Source organism: Cydia pomonella, chromosome 3 (assembly GCF_033807575.1).
Source record: "Cydia pomonella isolate Wapato2018A chromosome 3, ilCydPomo1, whole genome shotgun sequence".
Taxonomy (NCBI): Eukaryota; Metazoa; Arthropoda; class Insecta; order Lepidoptera; family Tortricidae; genus Cydia; species Cydia pomonella.
This window is the reverse complement of record NC_084705.1, coordinates 17,046,125-17,068,167: the sequence shown is the minus strand read 5'-3', so window position 1 is coordinate 17,068,167 and position 22,043 is coordinate 17,046,125. Positions and strand designations below refer to the sequence as shown.

The 22,043-nt window shown below is 33.9% G+C and overlaps 1 protein-coding gene across 1 annotated transcript in view; it reads right to left on the bottom strand.

Moving 5' to 3' along the window:
* LOC133516174 (photoreceptor-specific nuclear receptor) overlaps positions 1-22,043 on the bottom strand; it is a 57,899-nt gene that overhangs the window by 11,987 nt on the left and 23,869 nt on the right. The window contains exon 5 of the mRNA XM_061848958.1: positions 2,449-2,563. Coding sequence (XP_061704942.1) covers positions 2,449-2,563 — 115 coding nt within the window. The remainder of the gene's footprint in view (positions 1-2,448; positions 2,564-22,043) is intronic.

Genomic DNA, 22,043 nt, shown 5'->3' with positions numbered 1-22,043 from the left:
GGTTTTATCACACCAAACATAATTTATAGATTAAATTATCTTGTAAATTATATTAATGACTAAACAAGACATTTTATCAATTTGATAGGTATCCATCCGTCGAATAGAAATACGAAAATATTAGCTTTTTAACATTTTTTTAAATTGGCTGTTTGTCGATTTCGTTCGCGCCTTTGCCTTGCGCGCGCATTGGAATTGTGCGTAAAAAAAATAACGCACCAGCCATTTTCCGTAATTGTCATAATATTTGAATAGTTTTGCAGGTTTTTAGTTTATATATTGGCGAAAATGGAAGAACACATAAAATTGACGTTGCCAGTAATACTAATAGAGGCAAGAGCCGAGAAAGATAGCCTTTTTCCATCAAAATCAGGTGAAAAATAATTGGCGGCATATGAAATTTTTATTCAATGGAAAATCAGCAAAAACGCCCAGTCTTTCTTGGAAAACGTGTTGGGAGCTTACTTAAACTGGCGAATAAGTGCCTACAAGCCCAGCACGCTTTGGTGAAATTATTCGATAATAAAACTGTAAGCCACAATTTTGAAAATTGTACTTTTACTGTGTGCATTAGTCATTACCCACGTCGGCTTTCTTATTGCGCGCTCGCTTACAGCTCGCGTGTGTGTGCCATGTACTATTGTATAGGTAGGTGCCTATACTACTGCTATTATTGTATTATATTACTTACTATATTGTGTAATTAGGTTTAATTATTTATTTAGGCATGTTACCCTGTTGTTGTGTAATAGGAACATATTAGTTACATCCTTATTTAAGAGGACGTTATCGATTTTAGTCGCTAAAATGTCAAATTGATAGATTTAGCGCATGAAATTGTATACCTTTTGTTAACTATTAAAAATAACAAGTACTGGTTTCTATTAGCGTCTTGTTATCTTTCATTATAAAAAATCATTTTTTTGAAAACAGGCTCACTTAATTAGTAATGATTTTTCTTTCTGATGGACGTTTAGTTAAACGCGCGTAAAGCAGTGATTTTGTCGATTTTATTTGTAAATTTCGTAAAGTTCGGACTGCATTTTATTAAACTACATTTTTGTTATTATAAATTTGAAGTGGTGTAAATGAAAGTTAGACGAAATCAATTTTCTCCAGAAATTACTTCAAAACAAGTGACAATTTCTCTGAAAATTGACTTAATTTCAACGTAATTTTGATACTTCAACAATCTACAACATTTATTGAAACTGTTCTTATACATCATTTTGTATAATTTACTACCATAATTTTTTGATGAAATTTTAAAAACTATCCCTTCTCGTCACCTATTACCGGGGACGCTCGCTTGCGACCTGATTATTAAAAGGCAAGATGAAAAAGCGTACTAATAGAAACCAATACTTATTATTTAGATATTACGTAACAAAAGGTGTACAATTTCAACGACTAAATCTATCAATTTAAAATTTTTGCTCTAAAATCGTTACCGGGCTCTTAAATAACAAATAACTGTAAGTACCTATAGTAAATATCCTTATAATGGGACTGGCACCAGTAATGGGATAGTATAGACAATTCCTAAAAAAGTAAACTTACCATCAGTTTATAGCAATAGAGCTGCTTAAGTTTAATTTTTAATTGATATTTATTAGTTTGGTAAATGAATGGCGCCATAAATTCCATGACTGGAGCAAATAAACACAGTTTTAATTTGTTAATAATATTGAAACCAATTGCAGCAGCTTTCATTAAATACAAAGAAAATATAAAGGACGAATAAGACATTCAACTTTTAACGCATAAAACGGTAGAAATTTTACAGGTGTCGGTGAAATATCAAAAATACTCCAAATTTTCTCTTGTATGTCCCATGATTGGTGTTGTTAACATACCTAATTAAATCATGTGAGTATTATGAAATTATTGCAAAAAACATTGTTTTCTTGCAATTATCTAAATTTGAGGAAAAACAAAAGAAAAACACCACATTTACTGCCTAGGTATCAAAGCTTTGTCCCGCAATCAAAAAAAGTCAAGCACAATAAATACAAAGTGCTCATTCCAGGACGCCAAACAAAATGTTCTTTAACAAAAAACCAAGTACCTAAGCTTTGCGGACGTTTAAATAAAAAGAAACGGATTTTTATACGAATCCAGTTGCATCATTTGACGACAGTATTTTCCTAAACTGAACGGGGACCATCTTCCCCGATCCTTTCCCCCTTCCGTCCCCGACAGTACCAAAAAAGAATTTTTCCAAAAGACAAGTCAAAGAGTGATGCGCTTCAAACAGGCGCTTTACTAGACTTCATGCTAAATAAAGGTGCTGTTTGTTGTGGTTACAATTTAATTCGCATTGATTTTTTGAAAGATCAGTCTCATTCAGTAGAAAAAAAATCCTGACGAGTCTAAATTACTTTTTGAATCACGTTACATATATACGGAGCAAAACGATGATCTTGCACTGATTACAAATTAACTTACCCAAAAACACCTACTGCCACCGCAGCTTCTCTCAGAGCGCGTTCTTGGTCCATATCTCTCAGCGTCTCTGGTCGGATCGTGGCAGTGTTGCGAGGTTGGCGCTCATTCTGTACCGCTGTAAACAAAATAAACATGGATCAAACTCTTTTAACACTGTTTTGATATCAAACTAAACTACCATCTGGCCCGCCTGTAAGTAATGAGACTTCGACCCTACATCTTTAACATGTTTGGACACATTCACGCTGCCCATATTACAATGAAGTATCTCAAGGAGCCCAAGAGGGATATGAACTCCTCTCGAACGCTTAGGATGGTCCTTCGGTGAAATAATACATTTTATGTAGATTTATACCTCTACATTTATCTATTAGGGGGCGTAGCCAAGATGACAATCGTTTGCCCAATGACAACGAAATGCTATCTGTTTCTCTATCACTGTTCCATATTAGTCCGACAGAGAGACAGAAAACTTTTCGATGTCGTAGCGCAAACGATCGACAGTTTGGCTAGGCCCCATAATATTTTATTGTTACCTACGGTTATAGAAATCCTTATCCAAAACGCAGTGTTTGAAGATCACCGGCGGAGGTCCCCCGGAGATTGCAGCGATGCGAGGGGAATAAAAATGCGCTCCATGAAGTGCACACGTCTGGGAAGTTTCCCAGAAAAAGAGGATGGGAGTGAAGCTTAGTAATGTAGCCTTTAAAGAAAATTCACATGGGAAGTCCCGGTCAAAGTTAATAGATTTTAAGGGATATATACATAACTACTTAGGAAATATGTAGGGAAACTTGTTTTTCATGTATGTATTAAAAAAAATTAAAAGCGTTGGTGCCCTAGTAGTCAGGCATGTGACTTTAAAACCGAAGGTTGCTGGTTGGAACCCCGGCTCATACGGTATGAATCATACCAATGAGTTTCTAGCAACTTAATTATTTACGAAATAGTAGACTAATGATAGGTTACGTATGTAATGGTTCGACTTGTTCGTGGTATCGTATGGATAGTAATAATAATTAATTTTCGATGATTCATTTCACGACGATCGCAACACACGCCTTTTCTCTCCGCGTTTTCTACTCGATTCTGCGTATTCTACACTCTTTCTTCGTATTCTATACATTCAGTTACTCACTAAACTCTCCATTTCATGAACTAAACGCTATTTAGACTTAAACAACGTATTTATTAGGTACTTAGTTATAAAACTCAGTATTGCTGCAGTGAGTCAGCTTTTACAATTAAATAGGTAAATTACCTAGTTTTATTTGTTTTACAAAATATCAATGTCCACCCACCGAGGCCTGCTATTCGTGAGCGTTCTGTTAATAAAACCCCGTCATCCGAAAGTCTGACAAAACAGCTCACATAAAACTGCAAATGACACGCGCCCCCTTCCATCCAGTGGGGGTGGGGGTGGGGGCTTCTATTTGATTTTATTGCCGCCCCGTGCACCTTTTACTGGCGAACTTTACCTAACGGGACAAACTAGTTGGGGACGTTGGTTTTGCTGCTTCTTTTGAATGTCTTATAGGGTTTTAATGCACGACCACGGAAGAAGGAAAAGTTTACAAAACTTAAAATTGTTATACACCGTGTTTTTTTTCAGTTAATTTCATGGGTGCGTTCGAGCTTAAATTAAATAACTTTCTCAAAGACCCCGGTATTCTAATTAATTCCATTTCGGAGATAATAAATATTTAATTTTTTTCTTATAAGGCCCTTACGAGCGTATACACTTGGCTTAGGGCCGCTTTACATATTGATTAGTGTTTAGTATGAGTTAATACATTTGCTACAAAATTTAAGTACTATCTCGGACAATTGATGTTAGAAATGACATTGATATGTCACAGTTTTCAATTGTTTGGTTATGTTCAACGTAATGCCCGTGTTACAACAACGCTATATGCAACATTTAATTACTTTTTACAAAAATAAAAATAATTAATAAATTAAAAAAAAAAGATTCCTTTTTAAATTAACTATTCCATTTAGTTTCCTTAAACGTACTTACCGATACCTACCTACATATAATCGTGTGCGGTTATTGTTTTTATAATTATTTAAAATTTTAAATCGGACAACAAGGCCCATATTAGCCATATTACTAATACTTTACTATATATATACGTATTTTATAAACTTAAAACTAAATACTATTTAGGCGCCAAAACGGCGTGGCCTATTATTGCTACCTGTATCCCGTATTGCTAGTCGATCGATGTGCAAAGGTATTTGTATTAATTCATAATAAAACAAATAAAGTCCCAATAACCTAACTTTAAGATTTACTAAAACGATCTCAAAAACTTTTAAACAAAAAAGACCGCATTTACAGTGGAGAGATATACCAACATCATATAGTGCTTACATCTTATGTGCTATTATTTTGATGGCAGGGACATAAATGCTTTTTATGGGTGTGTTGTCGTTTTCGATTCTACTTCGCATTTCTTTTACGACATCCATTTGAGCCATAGTAGGTAAGTATACATACCTATCTTCAATTCTTCATACATTATGCATTTTAGTATACATTTTCGTGAGTACGGGATTCTTTTCATTACACTGTTTTTATTTTTTTAAAGCTAAAACAGCAGATCAATTAGAGACCTACAAAAAATGTATTGCAAATTAAGTACCTACCTACATTATAATAACAATTTTTGACATGAATAGAAGAAACTATAGTATAATCTAAATTAATTAGATTTAGAGATAGTATAATCTAAATAAAGAATCTCACATTACAGTGCAATAGAATGTTGCACTTAAGCAGCATAAACTACCTACTACTAATTAGTACCTAAACCAACCACAATTGCCGGACTGATTAACGTAACTCAACAGAACAATTACCACATTCACTGCCAGCGCGAGCTACCCGCTACGAGTGTAGCCGACAACCCGCCTAGCGGGTCGCTGGCAGTAAATGTGCTAAACCAATAGGAACATTTTTAGTGAACGTCAGTTTGATTACCATTAAGTGCAACCAGCCCTTAATCTAAAAGCAAACTACCATCCGCCGTTTACAACGAAACCGACTAACCGTAACCTACAGTTAACTGACAGACTCGAGACACACGGATTAACCCCCACACAAGCGCCTCCCTCCCCAACTATAAATCAACTTGCCCCTCCTACTTCCGGCCGCAGCCATCTTTGAGGTCTCACTTCCGGCGCCAGGAAAGGGATAGCTGTTAGTTTTTCATCATGTGTAAAGGCGACGGGTTATATTTTAAACTTGAGAGTAAAATGCTCGCAAGCTTTAAAAAAATAATATGGTCAGCCGGTACTGCAGGCTGCACTTTTCTAGGTTCCCTAGTAGATTTGTTGGAATAAAATTATATTTACCTAACGAACAAGAAGCTTGGCAAACAATATGTAAGGGTAGAAATGTTAACTGAAAGTTTTGGTTTCGCAAAAGGAATTCATTATGGGCATGGCTAGCTATATCCGCTACAGAACAGACCGTCCTCTTTCTTTCAAATAACTTACGTTTATGTTAGTTAAAATGATAGTGGATTAGGTCAAGTACAATTATATTATTATATTAAATAACGTGTTATGACGAAGTATGTATACTACCTATATACAGGTTGCTTATTTTTGTCACCTGCAATAATTTACGGGTTGAATATATAGGTCATACTGAGCCACTTTTACTATGGGACCAACCCCGAAATAGTGGAAAAAAAATTGGCTGTTTCATACATTTCGGCTGTCTGACCTTGACATTTTCTATGGGAGAGTAATTTCTTTTTCGCGATTTCGGGATTGGTCCCATAGTAAAAGTTGCTCTGTACGACCTACATATTCAGCCCGTAAATTATTGCACATATGACTAAATAAACACCCTGTATTTGCAAAATATATTACACAATTATAATTAACAAAACGTTTGAGGAAAATTATTCACTCAATACCACTCTGACGTCATCATGATGTTTTGTAAAAAACAGGCATAACATAACAATAACATTTTCCAACGTCATGAGCCCCAATTAATAACTGGCAGCGTTAAATAAGTACTGCATTATTTTCCTTGACGATATCGTCCTATTCTTCAACATACGCGATATCAAACATTGCATAATATATAATTGCAAGAGAAACATTGTAAAAAAATACAGGATAGACATTTTTTTCACCATATTTATTTAAAAAATTATACTCAATGGACTTTAAAAATCTAATATAAGTATATAATAAATCAACCCAGGTAATAATATCGGTACGCAAATAAAATTATACGTACAATAAGTCGATTTATCTACTTATAATAAGTACTTATATATTTCCTTACTTAGATACCGATTACTGATAAACCGTAGAAAGCAAAATCATAAAATTCAAAAAATATAAGCAAGTAGTATTTAAACGTAAGAGTTCTATTAAGAAAATATTCTTGACGCCTCTCTAGAAGGCGAAAATGGGGTTCAAAGTTTTTCTCGACTTTTAAATGGATGAAGCGCGCGTGGAGGCTAGTACCAAGATGCCAACCTGCCAATCGTTATCGCTCTATAGCGAACGAAACGCAACTGTCACTGTCGCACTAATATGATAGAGTGATAGGAGAGATGACTACGCTACGCCACGGAGCCTTAACGGTAGGCTACACAGCCAGCTCTTTGATAAAATGCAAAATACTTCTATTCAAAATTACATTAACAATAAATATTGTTTCTTTCCACAACTTCACAATTTTCCAACAACATTATGTGTAACGAAAATTCTGGCAATCAAACTTCGAACTGTTATTTGCATCCCCCAATGAAATGCAACTCCAACAATGAAACGTTGATCCAATTTGTAGGAAGAAGGCGTCAGACAGGCGTAATGAGGTAAAGCTGCTAGTGATGAGGCACCTAGTCTTATCGAGGATTTATACCTCCGCCGTGGAACAATATGGACAACAAGGAATACTCATAAAAGTTAGTCAAATGTCTTCTAGAGTTTAATCGATGTATTTAAGTTAGTCGTCATGTTCTTGTTACAACTTTGTCAAAACTAATATAGGTACCATAACTTTGAGAAGAAATCAAATATTTTTTTATCAAATACTTTTATTTGTGTTTTTTAAGTAATCACATTACTGTATATAAATTATAAACTGAAATTGATGTCATATATTAAAGAAAAAGGTACGAAACCCTCCAGTAGTGAAGGCCGGATTCGATTCGGGCGTCTTTAGCCTAAACCCCCATAGCCATAGTGAAACCTGTCCCAATTTCTCGACTATAGTCGTATGCCATCTTAGAAAGACTAGGCGTCTTTGACCAACTCGAGAAGCGCGAGCAGTAAGCACTTGCATCTCCTATACGAATCCCTTACTATACTTAGCCCTTAATATATGACATCTGTTTCAGTTTACAAAATGGCAAAGGAATCTTAACCAACACCAACACCTATTTATAAAGGAGTTATTTACTGATATAAAATAATCGTAATTTACAATTCTTGAATATACCCGTAACTTTAGAAATTTACCGCTAAATCTGTAACTTAATGTAGCCGACGGCACATCATTAGTCGGGGGCACAGAAGCGCGCCCGGAGGCACGCCCGCCCCTTTATCACTTTACTTTAGCTTTGTATTATTTTGCTCTCGGCTCTTTGAAAAGGAAAGCGTAATTTGGTTACGTTTTGAGATGTCGACGGTAGTCAGGACTCAGGACAATCTAATTATTCTCGGCACTGCGTTTCACGTTGTCAAAAGCCTTAGCTAGTTCAACTAAACCAATTAAGGGTTTCGCTGTAATTACGCCTGTCTGGGTGGAGTGGACTGTTCAAGTTTTTGATTTGTTTCGTTCGTTAGCGAAATGTGAATAACGCGGACAACGGCTTAGTATTGTAAAGTTTTAAAAAAACATATTTTGATTGATATCTGGAACTGAAAACAATATTAAACATATTTGAGTAATTAAAATATACTAATAATTATATCAGAAAAAAATTAAGGCTTGAATATCAATCAATCAATCAATTTATTTATTTATAGACAACAATGATCCACACAATACACATTATATTAGGTACACAAAAAACAAATTATATTAACATAGGATTAAAACAGACATTATAATAAAAATTAAATTAAAGTTAAAAAAAATATGCCTTCATTTTTTGTTTGGGATTCGAGCTTTTAAAATGTGATATTGATTTTATGGGAGAATCAACTTTTTAGCGTCACTCGTTGCCATGGTTACGATTAGTTGTCCAGGGGACAAAAGTTCATTGAAATACTGATTTTATGGTACTTAAATGTATTAAACTTGCGTTTTTGTGGTCGTTATAACCAATGTCCATAATGGGCCCCCTACTAAGCATGTTATTAGAACGGCATACAACGTCTCTTCAAACAAACTGTGCTACTGTTGTCCCTTGGACAACGGGACTGGATAACAAAACAAAAAAAGTTGATTCACCCTTATGTTGCTCGCAGTGATCTTTACTCTATACGTAATAAGTATGAACAAGATGCACTGCGAGTACCTGATGTAATAAAATATCAGATAAATATCAAGTTAAGGACAGATACAAGTGTTAAATGGCATTCTACACATTTATCTAGGACGTATTATTTAATAGCTTGATAAGTATTTAATGTGTTAACAAAATATTCTAAAGTATGGAAAGTGTTGTCTAATCCCAACATTTATTGAATTTATTTAATTGAATCCTGTGTATTATTATTTATTACAATACCTGCAGCACATTGAATCAGTTTTGTTTTACATGTAAAGAGTGTAAAGCAGAGAATTAAAGATTCATTTGTAAAATTAAATGCTAATGGGGCGATTTTGAGTTTTAATCCGCGCCGCAGCTCCTTCGCGAGCCTTAAGCCTTAGATTATGTGGTACAGTCGGGTACATAATTTGTGATATTTTTGCTACCAATTATTACGTACCAAGTACCTACATGATTTTAGACAAATAGGGACTGGATAATTAGATGTACACTGTGAGTGTTTGGCTAAAGTGGGTAAGGATCATACTCAACACTACTTATAAGTAGATAATAAGTTTTGTTTTAATTTGATGATACAAAACCTTCTAAACCGCGATTGTATTAAATTATGAAAAATGTAGGTACCTACTTGAGAAATATAATTTGCACTGATTAGTCATATGTACAAGTTGTTCGAGAGAACAGTGAAATAGGAATCTAAGAAACGTTTCGCGTACGACGCGAAGCTTTTCTGAAAAGCTGGAAAAAAATTCAGAAATAAAGGAACTTTTATTTTAGAAACGGAAAACTTCGTTTCCCTCTACAAAAATTTGAGACGTTTCAGATTTTTTTCCATATGGAAATTTAGCTATTTAAATAAGTTTTCAACGGCACATCAATAGTTTTTCTTAGCATGGGATCAAGTAACTGTGCACACTGACACTGTATAATATATATATGGGGGAGCGTGGGGCTTGTTTTAACGGGGGTAGGTATTAAACAAACTTCTAGCTATTAAACTATACACGTCAAAGTAACAACTTCAAGGTTGTAAGGTTGTAACTTCTGGCTATGCTAACGAACAAGCCGCCTCACACCGGTTGCCCGCCGGCCGCCGTGTTGTGTAGATATGGCACATGGGTGCAAAAACACAGGTGAGCGAACATTCTTTACGTCGTGTTTTTTTTTACTGTAATTATTTAGTTTACTGATCGTAGATTAATGTATGCCCAATTTTTATTTAGTAGACTATTATGTCTGCGTGTTGTTTTGTTAAATTGGTAATCTTATATGGTATGTTAGAACTGAAATGATTAATGCTAATATCAAGAAGTGAGTGAAATGTTTCAATAAATTAATCGTGAAAAACATAATGTCATACTAATATAAATATTGTACAACTTTAAAACCTAATTGATTGCATGTTGGTAGAACTTTTAACTATTCACTAAGAGAAGATTTCGTTTTTTATTTCTTACATGTAAACATGTTAAGAAATAATAAAAGAATTTGTAATAAGTTTTTTTTTACTTAAAATTATTATTCATTGTTAATAATTGCCCCCAACACGGGGTAAGTATTAACCGCTGACTTTAAAAAAAAGTGCTTTATTCTGCGAATGCGATCTAAATATAAAAGTCCGTTCCGTCATGTACATGCATAAATATTCATATTAAGTTCATGATTTAACAAGATAATGCAAAAGTGCAAAAGTTTGAATTTTGTTAATACAAGCCCCCCGCTCCCCTATAGGTTCTTGTAAATAGCACGAACTATATTATATTTAATCAGAAACACACTTTTCCGCGTTTCTCAAGTTTGCGTACGATAATAAACAAAAAGTATAAAATATTCCTATGAAATATGTCACTTGTTTTGCTCTTTTGCATCAAGGCTATTTTGTTAGTCACATTTATAAATAGGTTTATAGTCGCTTATATATTTATAAACGTTCTGGCTAGCTAAAGGAAAAACCCAACTAACAGAGCATGTGTCATGTAAAAAAATACTTTGAGTTCGAGTAGGCACGCAATAAATTTTAATCAAATACCTAAGACAAGGTATTTAGGATTAATTTATTATGTTAATCGTATAGTATTAAATTTGTGTCCAGGTATTTGTCACATTATGAACTCTTTCATAGATAGGACACACTCAAAATAACTTACTGTCACTGAGTATACCTAAATCCGGCGTCGCGTACCCTAACAGTTAACTGTTTATACCGAAGTTAAGGCTGCAGTAACAGACACTGATTAATGCGAATTTAATCCTTGCACAAAACCCTTAAATCCGGCCCTGAATAATGGCCCTTGTCCCCCAAAAAGTCACATCTCTCCAAACTTGCGATCAAATATAAACTTTAACCCCCCTGTAATTACGCCCTAAATCCAATAGGATGCAACAAAAACAAAGCCCCATCGAATTTCGAGACTTCAATCCAGATTTCTAACTTTTAAACGAACAAATATGACTTTAAATAGTAGCAGGTTAGGGTTGAATTTAAGGCCACTCGAAAATAAATTTTCTTTTCATCTATTCAACTTAAATTTCAACCCTAATATTATAGATATAAATCCGAAATTCTATTGGATCCAATTGTTGGAATCAATAACCATTAAGCCGAATCAACTTGACAGAAGTCGTTTCAGAGCGAGACGGGCTTAGAGCTCGACGTGCGAGGGAGGTGGACGACACGATATCGAGGCCTTTCACTTTGACTAAATGGCTATGGGACTTTGCGGCCAGATGAGACCTGCACCTGATGTGTTTCATTTTATTTCGCAATTATGGCAATTTTATTGTTTTCTAAATATAACGACAATAGATACAGGAAGCAGTGGAGCTTAATGAACGGAGTTATAGTAACTATACCTAATCAAAACGCGTAATGACTAATTAATAAAATAGGTAATCGAAACGGTAATCTCTCTCAATCACTCTTCCATATTAGTGCGACACAGATACATTAGCGTTTCGTTCGCTACGGCTCAAACGATTGGCATCTTGCCTAGGCACCCTAATCCCTAATATATATAGGACTTAAAGTTTGTAGTTTCGTACTTATAAATTATAAATACTTAACAATTCCACTTTTATTGACATGTATGCGCCAAATAAGGCCCACAGTTATTTTTATTTTTCTTATGATTAATATGAACTTGTTGTTTTGTCTATGGTACAAGCGTAAGGTAAAAGTAAGGTGAAAGTACTAGTGCTCGACGCTGCACAAGTCACCGACATGGGCACTTTATGTCATAGAAATATAGGTTAACTTTGAACAACGAAGATTTTTCTGTATTCGAACTTAATCCTTGTCACTTTGACTTAATGTGCCCATGTCGAGTACTAGTGCAGCGTCGAGCACTAGTGCTTCTACCTTATGAAGTTTTAAAAGTAGGCAAGCTCAAGAATCGGGCCTGATTTGGCGCTGGTACCTTAGTAAAGAAAATGTCGGACAACAGTAGAAAAATACCGAAAGTTGCAATTCTGAAAAATCGCCCGTAATTAATAAGAAGAAAGCTAGCATAAAAACTAAGGGCAAGATCAGAAACACAGAGGGCCGCCACGCCTTACCAACGACTAGCCGTAGTTAAAATGTTAAATTAATAGACAGTCCGTGGTTAAACATCCCCTCATTTAAATACGCGCTCCAGGGCGCTCTTTGTAGCGCCGTAATGAGGCGAATATGCCACCATTACTCCGCGGTTATTAGATTCAGCTTAAGGGCATTTGCATTGTGGTTTGATTGGTAAGTTTTTAAAATTTAATGATTTTCACACGGCTTCACAAAGCTACGGCTAGTAGTGTCGATATTTTTTAAAACAAATTATTAAATTATTTTAACGCGCCTAGTTACTTTATATTGAGTCTAAAAAAAGCCCACTTAGCCCAGGCGGTTGATGAAAAGTTGCGCAGTATTTTATTTTCATAGTTAACTCAGATACCAGTTTTAGATCTAAAAATAGTTTATATATTACAATCTCCTTTATGCAGCCGAGCTTTCAACCAGTCCTTAGCTGAACTTAACTTGTTACCAACCGCATCATTTAAACGGTAGACCTATAAACCTAATTGGTAGTTAGTCTGCCTGGCCCTGGGTTTGAGTCCTGGTATTGTAAAGGTCTGGAGAAGCTTATCATCACTGGTCGTATTCATGAAAGCATAGAGATGGATATACTTATGGCATTGGTGGATAGAATAACATCGGAAACTAAATGCACATGTTATACAGTAGAATGTACTTACATGCATTGTAGAGCATGCATCGGGCTCAAGATCGAAAGTCTAGAAAAGGGTTTTGGTGAACAGTCGTCACTTCAGACGTCAGAGGACCTACCGCGAAACACGAAAGTCGATTTTTTATCTGCCTTCTATCACTTGCGTATTCGAATGATAGAGAGACAGATAACGAAATTTCGCGGTTTCGTGTGCGGTAGATCTTCAGGATAGGTGCAACAAAGAAAAAGAATATGGTTTTATTACGATGGGCATGGTGATTTAATGGGCCCTGTAACTGATGACTCCTTAACTTGTGACTATCTGAACGTTGTTTAAATTATCATATCAAGTTACTTATATATTTTATTTATTTTGATAATACAATTTATTTCCTCATTATAGTTGTGTCATATTTGCACTATGTCACAGCAGATAGGTATTGTTAGTTTGTGTATGAATAAAAAAGTATTTTTAAAGAATACCTATATGTAAAGTATAATCGAACTTATATAATTGTTTAATCTATTACGAACCAATAATACGATTTCAAGATTCTAAGAGGTAAACGAGGATATGAACCTCGCATTCAGAATGAATTTAATTATATAGCTGTTACATAACATATTAATGTAAGGTATCGGGGTAATAGTTAAAATAATAAAAATGCAACGCAAATATGAAATGGCATTATTAAGACTAAAGTACTTAAATAAATACATAGATGAGGGGAATCCGTGGCAGAAGAAGACATTATAAATTAAAAACCGGCCAAGAGCATGTCGGGCCACGCTCAGTGTAGGGTTCCGTAGTTACTCTTCCGTCACAATAAGCTAAACTGGAGCTTAAAGTATAGTAAATTGTTAACCAAGGGATGAAACGGTACCTTTCACCCGAGTTAAACAAATAGGCATGCATAATCAGTACCTAATTAAAGTAAGTCTTTTTACTATGAAGGGAAAACTTTTTGCGATAACTCAAAAACAGCTAAACTGATCATGTCCGCTATAGTTTTCATTTAATGTCTTTCTTAAGCTCTACTTCCACGATTTTTTTTATATTTTTTGGACCAATGGTTCAAAAGTTAGAGGAGGGACACATTTTTTTTTTCTTTCGGAGCGATTATCTCCGAATATATTCACTTTATCAAAAAATGTTTCTTGAAAACCCGTATTAGTTTTGAAATACCTTTCCAACGATACCCCACACTTTAGGGTTGAAGCGAAAAAAGAAATTCACCCCCACTTTACGTGTAGAGGAGGTACCCTAAAAAAAATTATTTTTTTAGATTTTATTGTACGACTTTGTCGGCTTTATTGATTTATATATCCATGCCAAATTTCAGCTTTCTAGCACTAACGACCACGGAGCAAAGCCTCGGACAGACAGACAGACAGACAGACAGACAGCCAGACGGACATGGCGAAACTTCCTAGGGTTCCTAGTTGACTACGGAACCCTAAAAAGAGATTATTTTTCTTTATTCATGTTTGTATTGATTTATGATTTGATGCACGCCGACTGAGTACCTACACTGGAATTTTGTTGTTTTTTGTACCTATATGATCTGCATATATATACAGTGTGTCCCTAGCCATTGGACAAAGCCGAAATGTACGTATGCATTAGGGTATTTAGAACCAGTGTACTAAGTATCACAACAACCGGTGTAGCGGTTACAAAGAAATTAACAAATTACGATTTTGTAATTTGGAGCAGCCTGTATGTGTTAGTTGCTCCTGAGGTAATATCCTCAAAGAATAATATGGAACCTTCTTCGACCTTTTTAATTTTTTTATTTATTTATGACACTAATAAGATTCTGACTATGGAGTGTGGATTTAAGAGGAGAGAAATCTCTTATGATAGAACTGTTGCAAAAGTGTCCAGCTGTCAGCTATAAATAATAGTTCCAAATCTCTCCAGAGTAGCGCTAGAGTAGCTAAGAACCTAGGCGTTATTGACGTAGTGAAGTGCGCTGTCTATGATTTGATTTTTTTGTTCAAGTAGTCTAGAAGTACTTTGATGACACTTTTTGGTATATGGAGATTTCTTTCTTTACCTTCCATAATTCTGACTTTTGAAAAATGTCATCATTATCAAATATTTCGAGCAAATTGTAAAAAACACTGCCAATGATTAATATAGTGTGTTTCTTTTTGTTGTCGATTATTGCAAATAACTTTTGTGCAAAAATTTATTTTTTTATCTTTTGTTCAAATTAAAAAAAATATTAACGTTAGAGCATTCCTGAGAAGTAACCCTACGTGGGATTTCAAGGTTTGTCTAAGGACACACTGTATATATGTACACACTGCATTTTGTGAAAATAAATTCTTTGAATCTTTAAAGACAGAAATCACATTTGAGGACTAAAATTTGAACCATGTAAAAATCAATATATTGCAATTATCCAATGGTTTTAGGCGTGGCGCTATTGTTATATAAGAATGCACATGAACAATGGTTAAGCCGCCGGCTAAAGGGTTACCACTTATTAATGACACGCTGAGAGGGAGGATACATTGGTGAGAAAACTTTTAACGATATAACGGATAGGAGAGCTTCAATAGAGTAAAATAAATGTCATTAAATTTTAACGTTTAAGAGGAAAGAGGACGGCCGATTTTCCCTACAAACGTAGTCCCCATTTTTCTCTCTGGATATTGATATTTTGAAAAATATTTTTACATAATTTGATGTATATTAACCCTAGTTATGTCCCTACGTTTGAATTTTTGTTTTTTATTAATCACAAACTGTAGTAGAAACTCGTATTTTTTTTAAATTGTTTTATTCCTACAAAGAGCAATTATGTATTAAGAGCTTTCGATACTCTTAAGTTCTTTTTAGGGCTCCGGACCTAAAATGGCAACAAATAAACAGTAAGTATCAACGTGTGATAAATTATTTTACAGGTCTTGAAAAATAAGCTCAAGGTTACTAAGTAGGTATAACAGTTTTTGATGAAGTATATACGTACTTATTAAATCAGTTAAGGGCACACCTGACCTTGCAATAAATCGCACGCAATTTTCGATCCATTGCCGACTAAGTAGACCGTGTGCACTCGTAAAGACTCGCTACGAATACTAAGGAAAACAGAAACTATTTATAAAAACTTCTTATAACTTTTTTTTCAAAGAACGATGTTCACGCTAGCATCAGGGGGCTGCGAATTATGCAAAATTTAAACAATAATGTGCTTTTTGTCAATGCAGTACCATACCAACTGACTTGACTCATGTGTCGCTCTATGGTTTATGTTTTTTTTTCTTTTTCATACGCTGCGCAGGCACGTGTCGCCGCGTGGCAGAAACCGCTCGGTATACAAATTATGGCTTACAGGACCCTAAAATGTTATTTTTATATTCAATTTGTTCGAGTTAAGTCGTGCATACGTTTGTTAGTTTAGTGTGCATGGGTAGGTTTAGTGTAAAATGTTAAATGATTGGTTTGACATTATTTTACTTGCTCTTAGTAACGAGAAAAAATATCTATCTACCACCATCTGATTGATATGTGTGACACCATGCATAAAACCAAGTTCAAGAAAATGGAAATGACGGGGCAGGAACCGTGTGTAGGTATTAGGTTAGGTATTGATTAAGCCAATTGGAACCACTCTTGAACACATCATAATTCAAAATCTATTCAACTTACACAAGTGAACAGGTTCGTTGTCGATTGTGACGAAGTATATTAACGTCTAAATCGGTATTTTTATCAACGGTATATCTAACTAACAAAATAACTGTAGATTTATTCACAGAATTTAACTACACAAATAGAATATTATTTCGGATTTTGAAAATATTAATAGTGTTAAAAATGTAATAAACTTATTTTTAGAAGGCGATAGTTTTATAATTATGGCCAGTTAACTATTAATGCAGGTAGGTAGGTACTTTTGGCGTTTTTACTTGTAGAAGCTTGAAACTACCTATGCACATGATGCCACCCTTTGATTCCCACGATGAACTTCACATTTCAACAACTTGTATAAACACATCAAAACACATCAAAATCCAACAAAGAACAAATCTGCACACTGCTTGTTCCGTCACATACAGCGATACCAAGATACACGTGCAGTTCAACAAAAGATCCCCCTAAGAAACTAATGCGATGGGCCTGCTATTCTAACTGCATTTTTATTTTGGTTAATTCAGGGCAATTAGGCGAAAGTTATTACTGCCGACAAGCCCCTATGTTATATTTTTAGCAAGTTTATATTGTTATATTTGTATCTGATTGAATAGTACCTATGATTTAATCATAAATATAGCTTCACGGACCATTTATACCACAAATCAAAAGCCGAATCAAACCGTGGCAAAGGATAGTTAACTATAAGAATTTGCTCACATAATCTAGTGAAAAAACCGATTTCATGACTGCCAAAATAATTTAATTCTGTTAATTAATAATACCAATTATAATATATCCTCCTAAGGCCCAAGGTTTGACTACCTACTAATAAAGAACTTATTAAGTTCAAAGAAATTTGAATCATTAGCAATTGGAATGGAGTTGCATTTGTTTAGTTTCGTTAAATTTTCAAATAAAACTAAATCAACTTTATCTATTAAATTATAGGTTAAAATTTCACTGGCAAGACTTAGATTTTTCATGTATGGCTGGGCCTTAGGAGGATTAGAATTACAATCATAGCACAGGTGTGCTACGTACAAGTCGTACGCCGCAGCTATCTTGCTTGGTTTTCTCGTTATGTAGTTAAAAGTTTTTGATGTATGTGTATATAGTTCCAAAGGCACATACCAAACTACCATACTGCAAGAATGTGTATAGTAAATAATTGCTACTTACTGTAACCGCCTTTTAAACGTTCAATTAGGTACAATAGCAGAACGAGCCGTGACGACAAACCTTACCTACACATGGTTGTGTTACAACGTGTCGAACTTGTTGTTAAATTACAAGACGACACGTTTAACAGGAAGGAACTTTTATTATCAATATCAACGCCTAACAGTTTACCATGAGCAATATTTCTAAAGTCCATCAACATTTTTCGCCGTCTCGGTTGTTTCTGTCAGGAAAAATTAAAAACCAATTTTAACTGATTCCAAACATGGATGAGGTTATCATTATTTTTGTTTTTTTTAAGGTTCCATACTCAAATGGTAAAACGGGACCCTATTACTAAGACTCCGCTGTCCGTCCGTCCGTCTGTCTGTCCATCTGTCACCAGGCTGTATATCATGAACTGTGACAGTTCGACAGTAGAAATTCTTAGTCAAAGATGATGTATTTCTGTTGCCGCTACAATAACAAATACTTAAAAGTACGGCACCCGCGGTGGGCGAGTCAGACTCGCACTTGTCAGGTTTTTTATGATTGGCCGAACTCCGATTTCTTAACCAATTTTGTCAACTATATTTAATTTTTTTTTCTGATGATACTACTATTAAAAAATCAACAGCAAAAATCCGGTGACAATACACTTAATGTTACGTACTTAATTATAGTATTTTTTCTGTATTTTTCAAACTAGAAGAGTAGGTTGACAAATCGTCCATTAAATACAAAAGCGACACAAGTCAAAAATGTACTTTTTTACAGGGGAGCTGTTTAAAGATTTTGTATTCCTTTTTTGTTAATGAAATTTTAATTAGTACATTAATATTATATGTGTCATATATCAATTTGTAGGTGTATCAACCCTCTTTTGATGTGTTTGGTCATTTGTAAGTAAATTGTGCCGTACAAACTTTTATCAGCGTAAACGTCCGTTTTGCATAAAAAAATAACATAAACTCTGATTATTTTTTTAAAAGCAAAGGTCACAAATACAAAAAAAAAAATATTTATTGAATATAAAGCATACAAAAATCATGTGTTAGACATGGAAATATTCATTTTAATAAAAATAAACCAAACCAAACTTATTTCTTTACATTTACTTATTGTCAGAACATGGATATACGACACAGTCTCTATAAATACTATAAATCTTAGTAAAAAAGAAATCAACAGGGTTAGACCTATATTTTGTTTTACTTGTATGATAACAAATAATGTGTATTATAAATACATAATAACAAAATTACAAAATAGCTCACGTTCTAGGCAAAAATAAACCTTCCCTAATATAGTAAACGCTTTTTCAAAAATAAAATTTCTCAGCACAATCGTTTGAGTGACATAAAATATGCTATTATAAAATTTGTTTGTACACCTGTTAACTATAAATCACACATAAAATTGAGATCAACAAATTGTCTTACTATATTAATCTTAACGAGTTAAATTTGTATAGCTTGATCACCTAAATATTTCCAAGGTACAAAACTTACAATATGTAATCAAGAATATAATTTTTGGCATAAAATGGTAATATATTTACTTTTCTAAGAAATACTTAAAAGTTTTAAAACGAGATGTGCAGTTTTTCTTTAGCTTAATTAAGCTTTTTAAACTTGTTATTAAGTTTTAACATATACTTTCAATAACAAAATCACAGCATTTAAGGCACTTAAATCAAAAACAACCATACTTTTATCAGCAACATTAGAACAATCCTCTTCTATAATAGCTTCTTATGCAATTTTAATGTTAGTTACTGAAACTTCTATAATATTGAGAACAAAATCACAGCTTTTAAGGCACTTAAATAAAAAAATCGTTTTAACAACAACATGAGAATAATCCTATTCTATTATAGCTTTTCACAGTCTATCTATGCAAATGTAATGTTAGTTACTAAAACTTCCCTTATATTAAGAACAAAATCACAGCTTTTAAGGCACTTGAATCACCAAAAAGTATATTAGTTTTAACAATAACATAAAAATAATCTTCAACTTTGAAAGCCTTTCGCGGTTTATCTATCCAATTGTAATCTTAATAACTCGATTTTAATTACCGTTTAAAAAACCCTCGTAGAATGATTTAAAGTATCTAGGTATGACCTTTTGATTAGTAAGATTCAGAATAGGTACCACGTATTTTTGTTTCAGGAACTTGTAATCTTCGATTATAATTTTTTTTCAACTGAATGCTGTTCCGGACACTCTTCTTTTGGCCCCGTTTTAACGTGGATACAGACTTAAAATCGTCCTCTGTGTTGGATGTTTTTATAAAAACCTTGTGCTTTTCGTCACTAACAGTTTTCATTACTTTTATGTCAGCCCATTTTATCGTTTCTCCATCCTCAGTAACCGTATATTTACCATCAGCTAAAGCTTTAATGTTCCAGAAATCTTCATGGGTTAATTCAAACACATTGTAAGAATCACCTTGTTTTTTTGCGGTTTTAATTAGAGTAATGTATTGTTCTGGGACATATATTGGCGAGGATTTTAATGCCTTGGATTTTATTGAATAGTAGAATGAACCGAATCTCCTTCATTCTGGGTGTGCCCAGTGATCAAAAATGTATGGGTAAAACCTCTAATGTTAGAATACTCATTGATTTCTATTGGTACATAGCTAACATAAATTTGTTCTTTTGTTGACCGCAGCAATGGTCACTATAAAATACCACATCCAGATCTTCAGTAGCGTTATCATTCAAGTCTTTTAGGTAAGTAAGCACACATGACCATGATTTTTTCACGCCTCTAGCTCCTTCTCCTTCATGCCAAACATAGCAATTTGTTCGCTTTGTGACCAGCTCCGTAATCGTGAAATTAAGAAGGTTCAATTTGGAAATGTAGTAAAAACTGGATACATCACCCTGTGGACAAGGCATTACCGCTTGTAAATCGTAAACCGACACTCGGAAAGTAGGTATTACTAACGTTTTTTTTATCACTATTTTTTTCATCTGGAGTCAGTGACTTTTCTGTTATGTGCAAATCGAACTCATCTTGTAAGGCTTCTTTTTCTTTGGAATCAGCATTTTTATAAATGTTTGGTTTGGAAAACGGAGTATTGTTTCTGTCTTCATCATCAGCTCCAAGATACTAAATTATTGTACTGCCACGTGAACTAAATAAAACATGCCAAGCTTTATTTACAATTACTTTAAAATTAACTTCTAAAATTTGGTTTCATTGTCAATTAGGTACCTACACACAAACATACAACTTACTTTCACGTGAAGCTATTTAAAGCATATAAAAATAAAACCGTTAGTGGGTAAATTTACGATATTAAAACATTTAATACAGGGATTACAGGGTTTGAAAAACAAACACCATAGTGGAAATTTCAATATAACATTTAAAAATTTTAGTTGTTTTCTACTATATTTTTAAGCAAAACGAACACATTACAAAGTAGTACGTTTTGTTATATAATTATTTTATTTATTTCAACAAATATTTCATGCAAAACAAACATATTCAAGAATGTGGCTCTGGCACATTTATGGATTTAAATATATTCTGAATACTAAACGGTTGCAAATGCAAATACGATAGTTTTGTTTTTTGAAACGTAAAATTGAACTGTACATTTTAGAATCAAAACTGCCACATTTCATATAACGGCCCCTTTGTGTATAAAAAAATTAAACGGATACATATTTAATTTTATTAAGAACGGCCACAGGTACGAACATGGCACTTTTGATTCATGGGTTAAAATATATTTTTAATTCAAAACGGTTGCAAATTCAAAAACGGCAGTTTTGTTTTCGGAAAAGTCCAATTTTAGTGCAAGTTTTAAAATCCAAACTGCCACGTTTCGTATTACGACTCATTTTTGTATAAAGAAATACAACACATACATATTTATGTTTATTCAAAACAGCCACATGTACTAATATGGCACTTTTGATTGATGGATTCAAATATATTTTTAATTCAAAATGGTTGCAAATTCAAAAACGGCAGTTTTGTTTTCGGAAAAGTCCAATTTAAGTGCATATTTTAAAATCAAAACTGCCACATTCCGTATTACGACTCCTTTGTGTGTAAAGAAATACAATACTTATATATTTATTTTATTCAA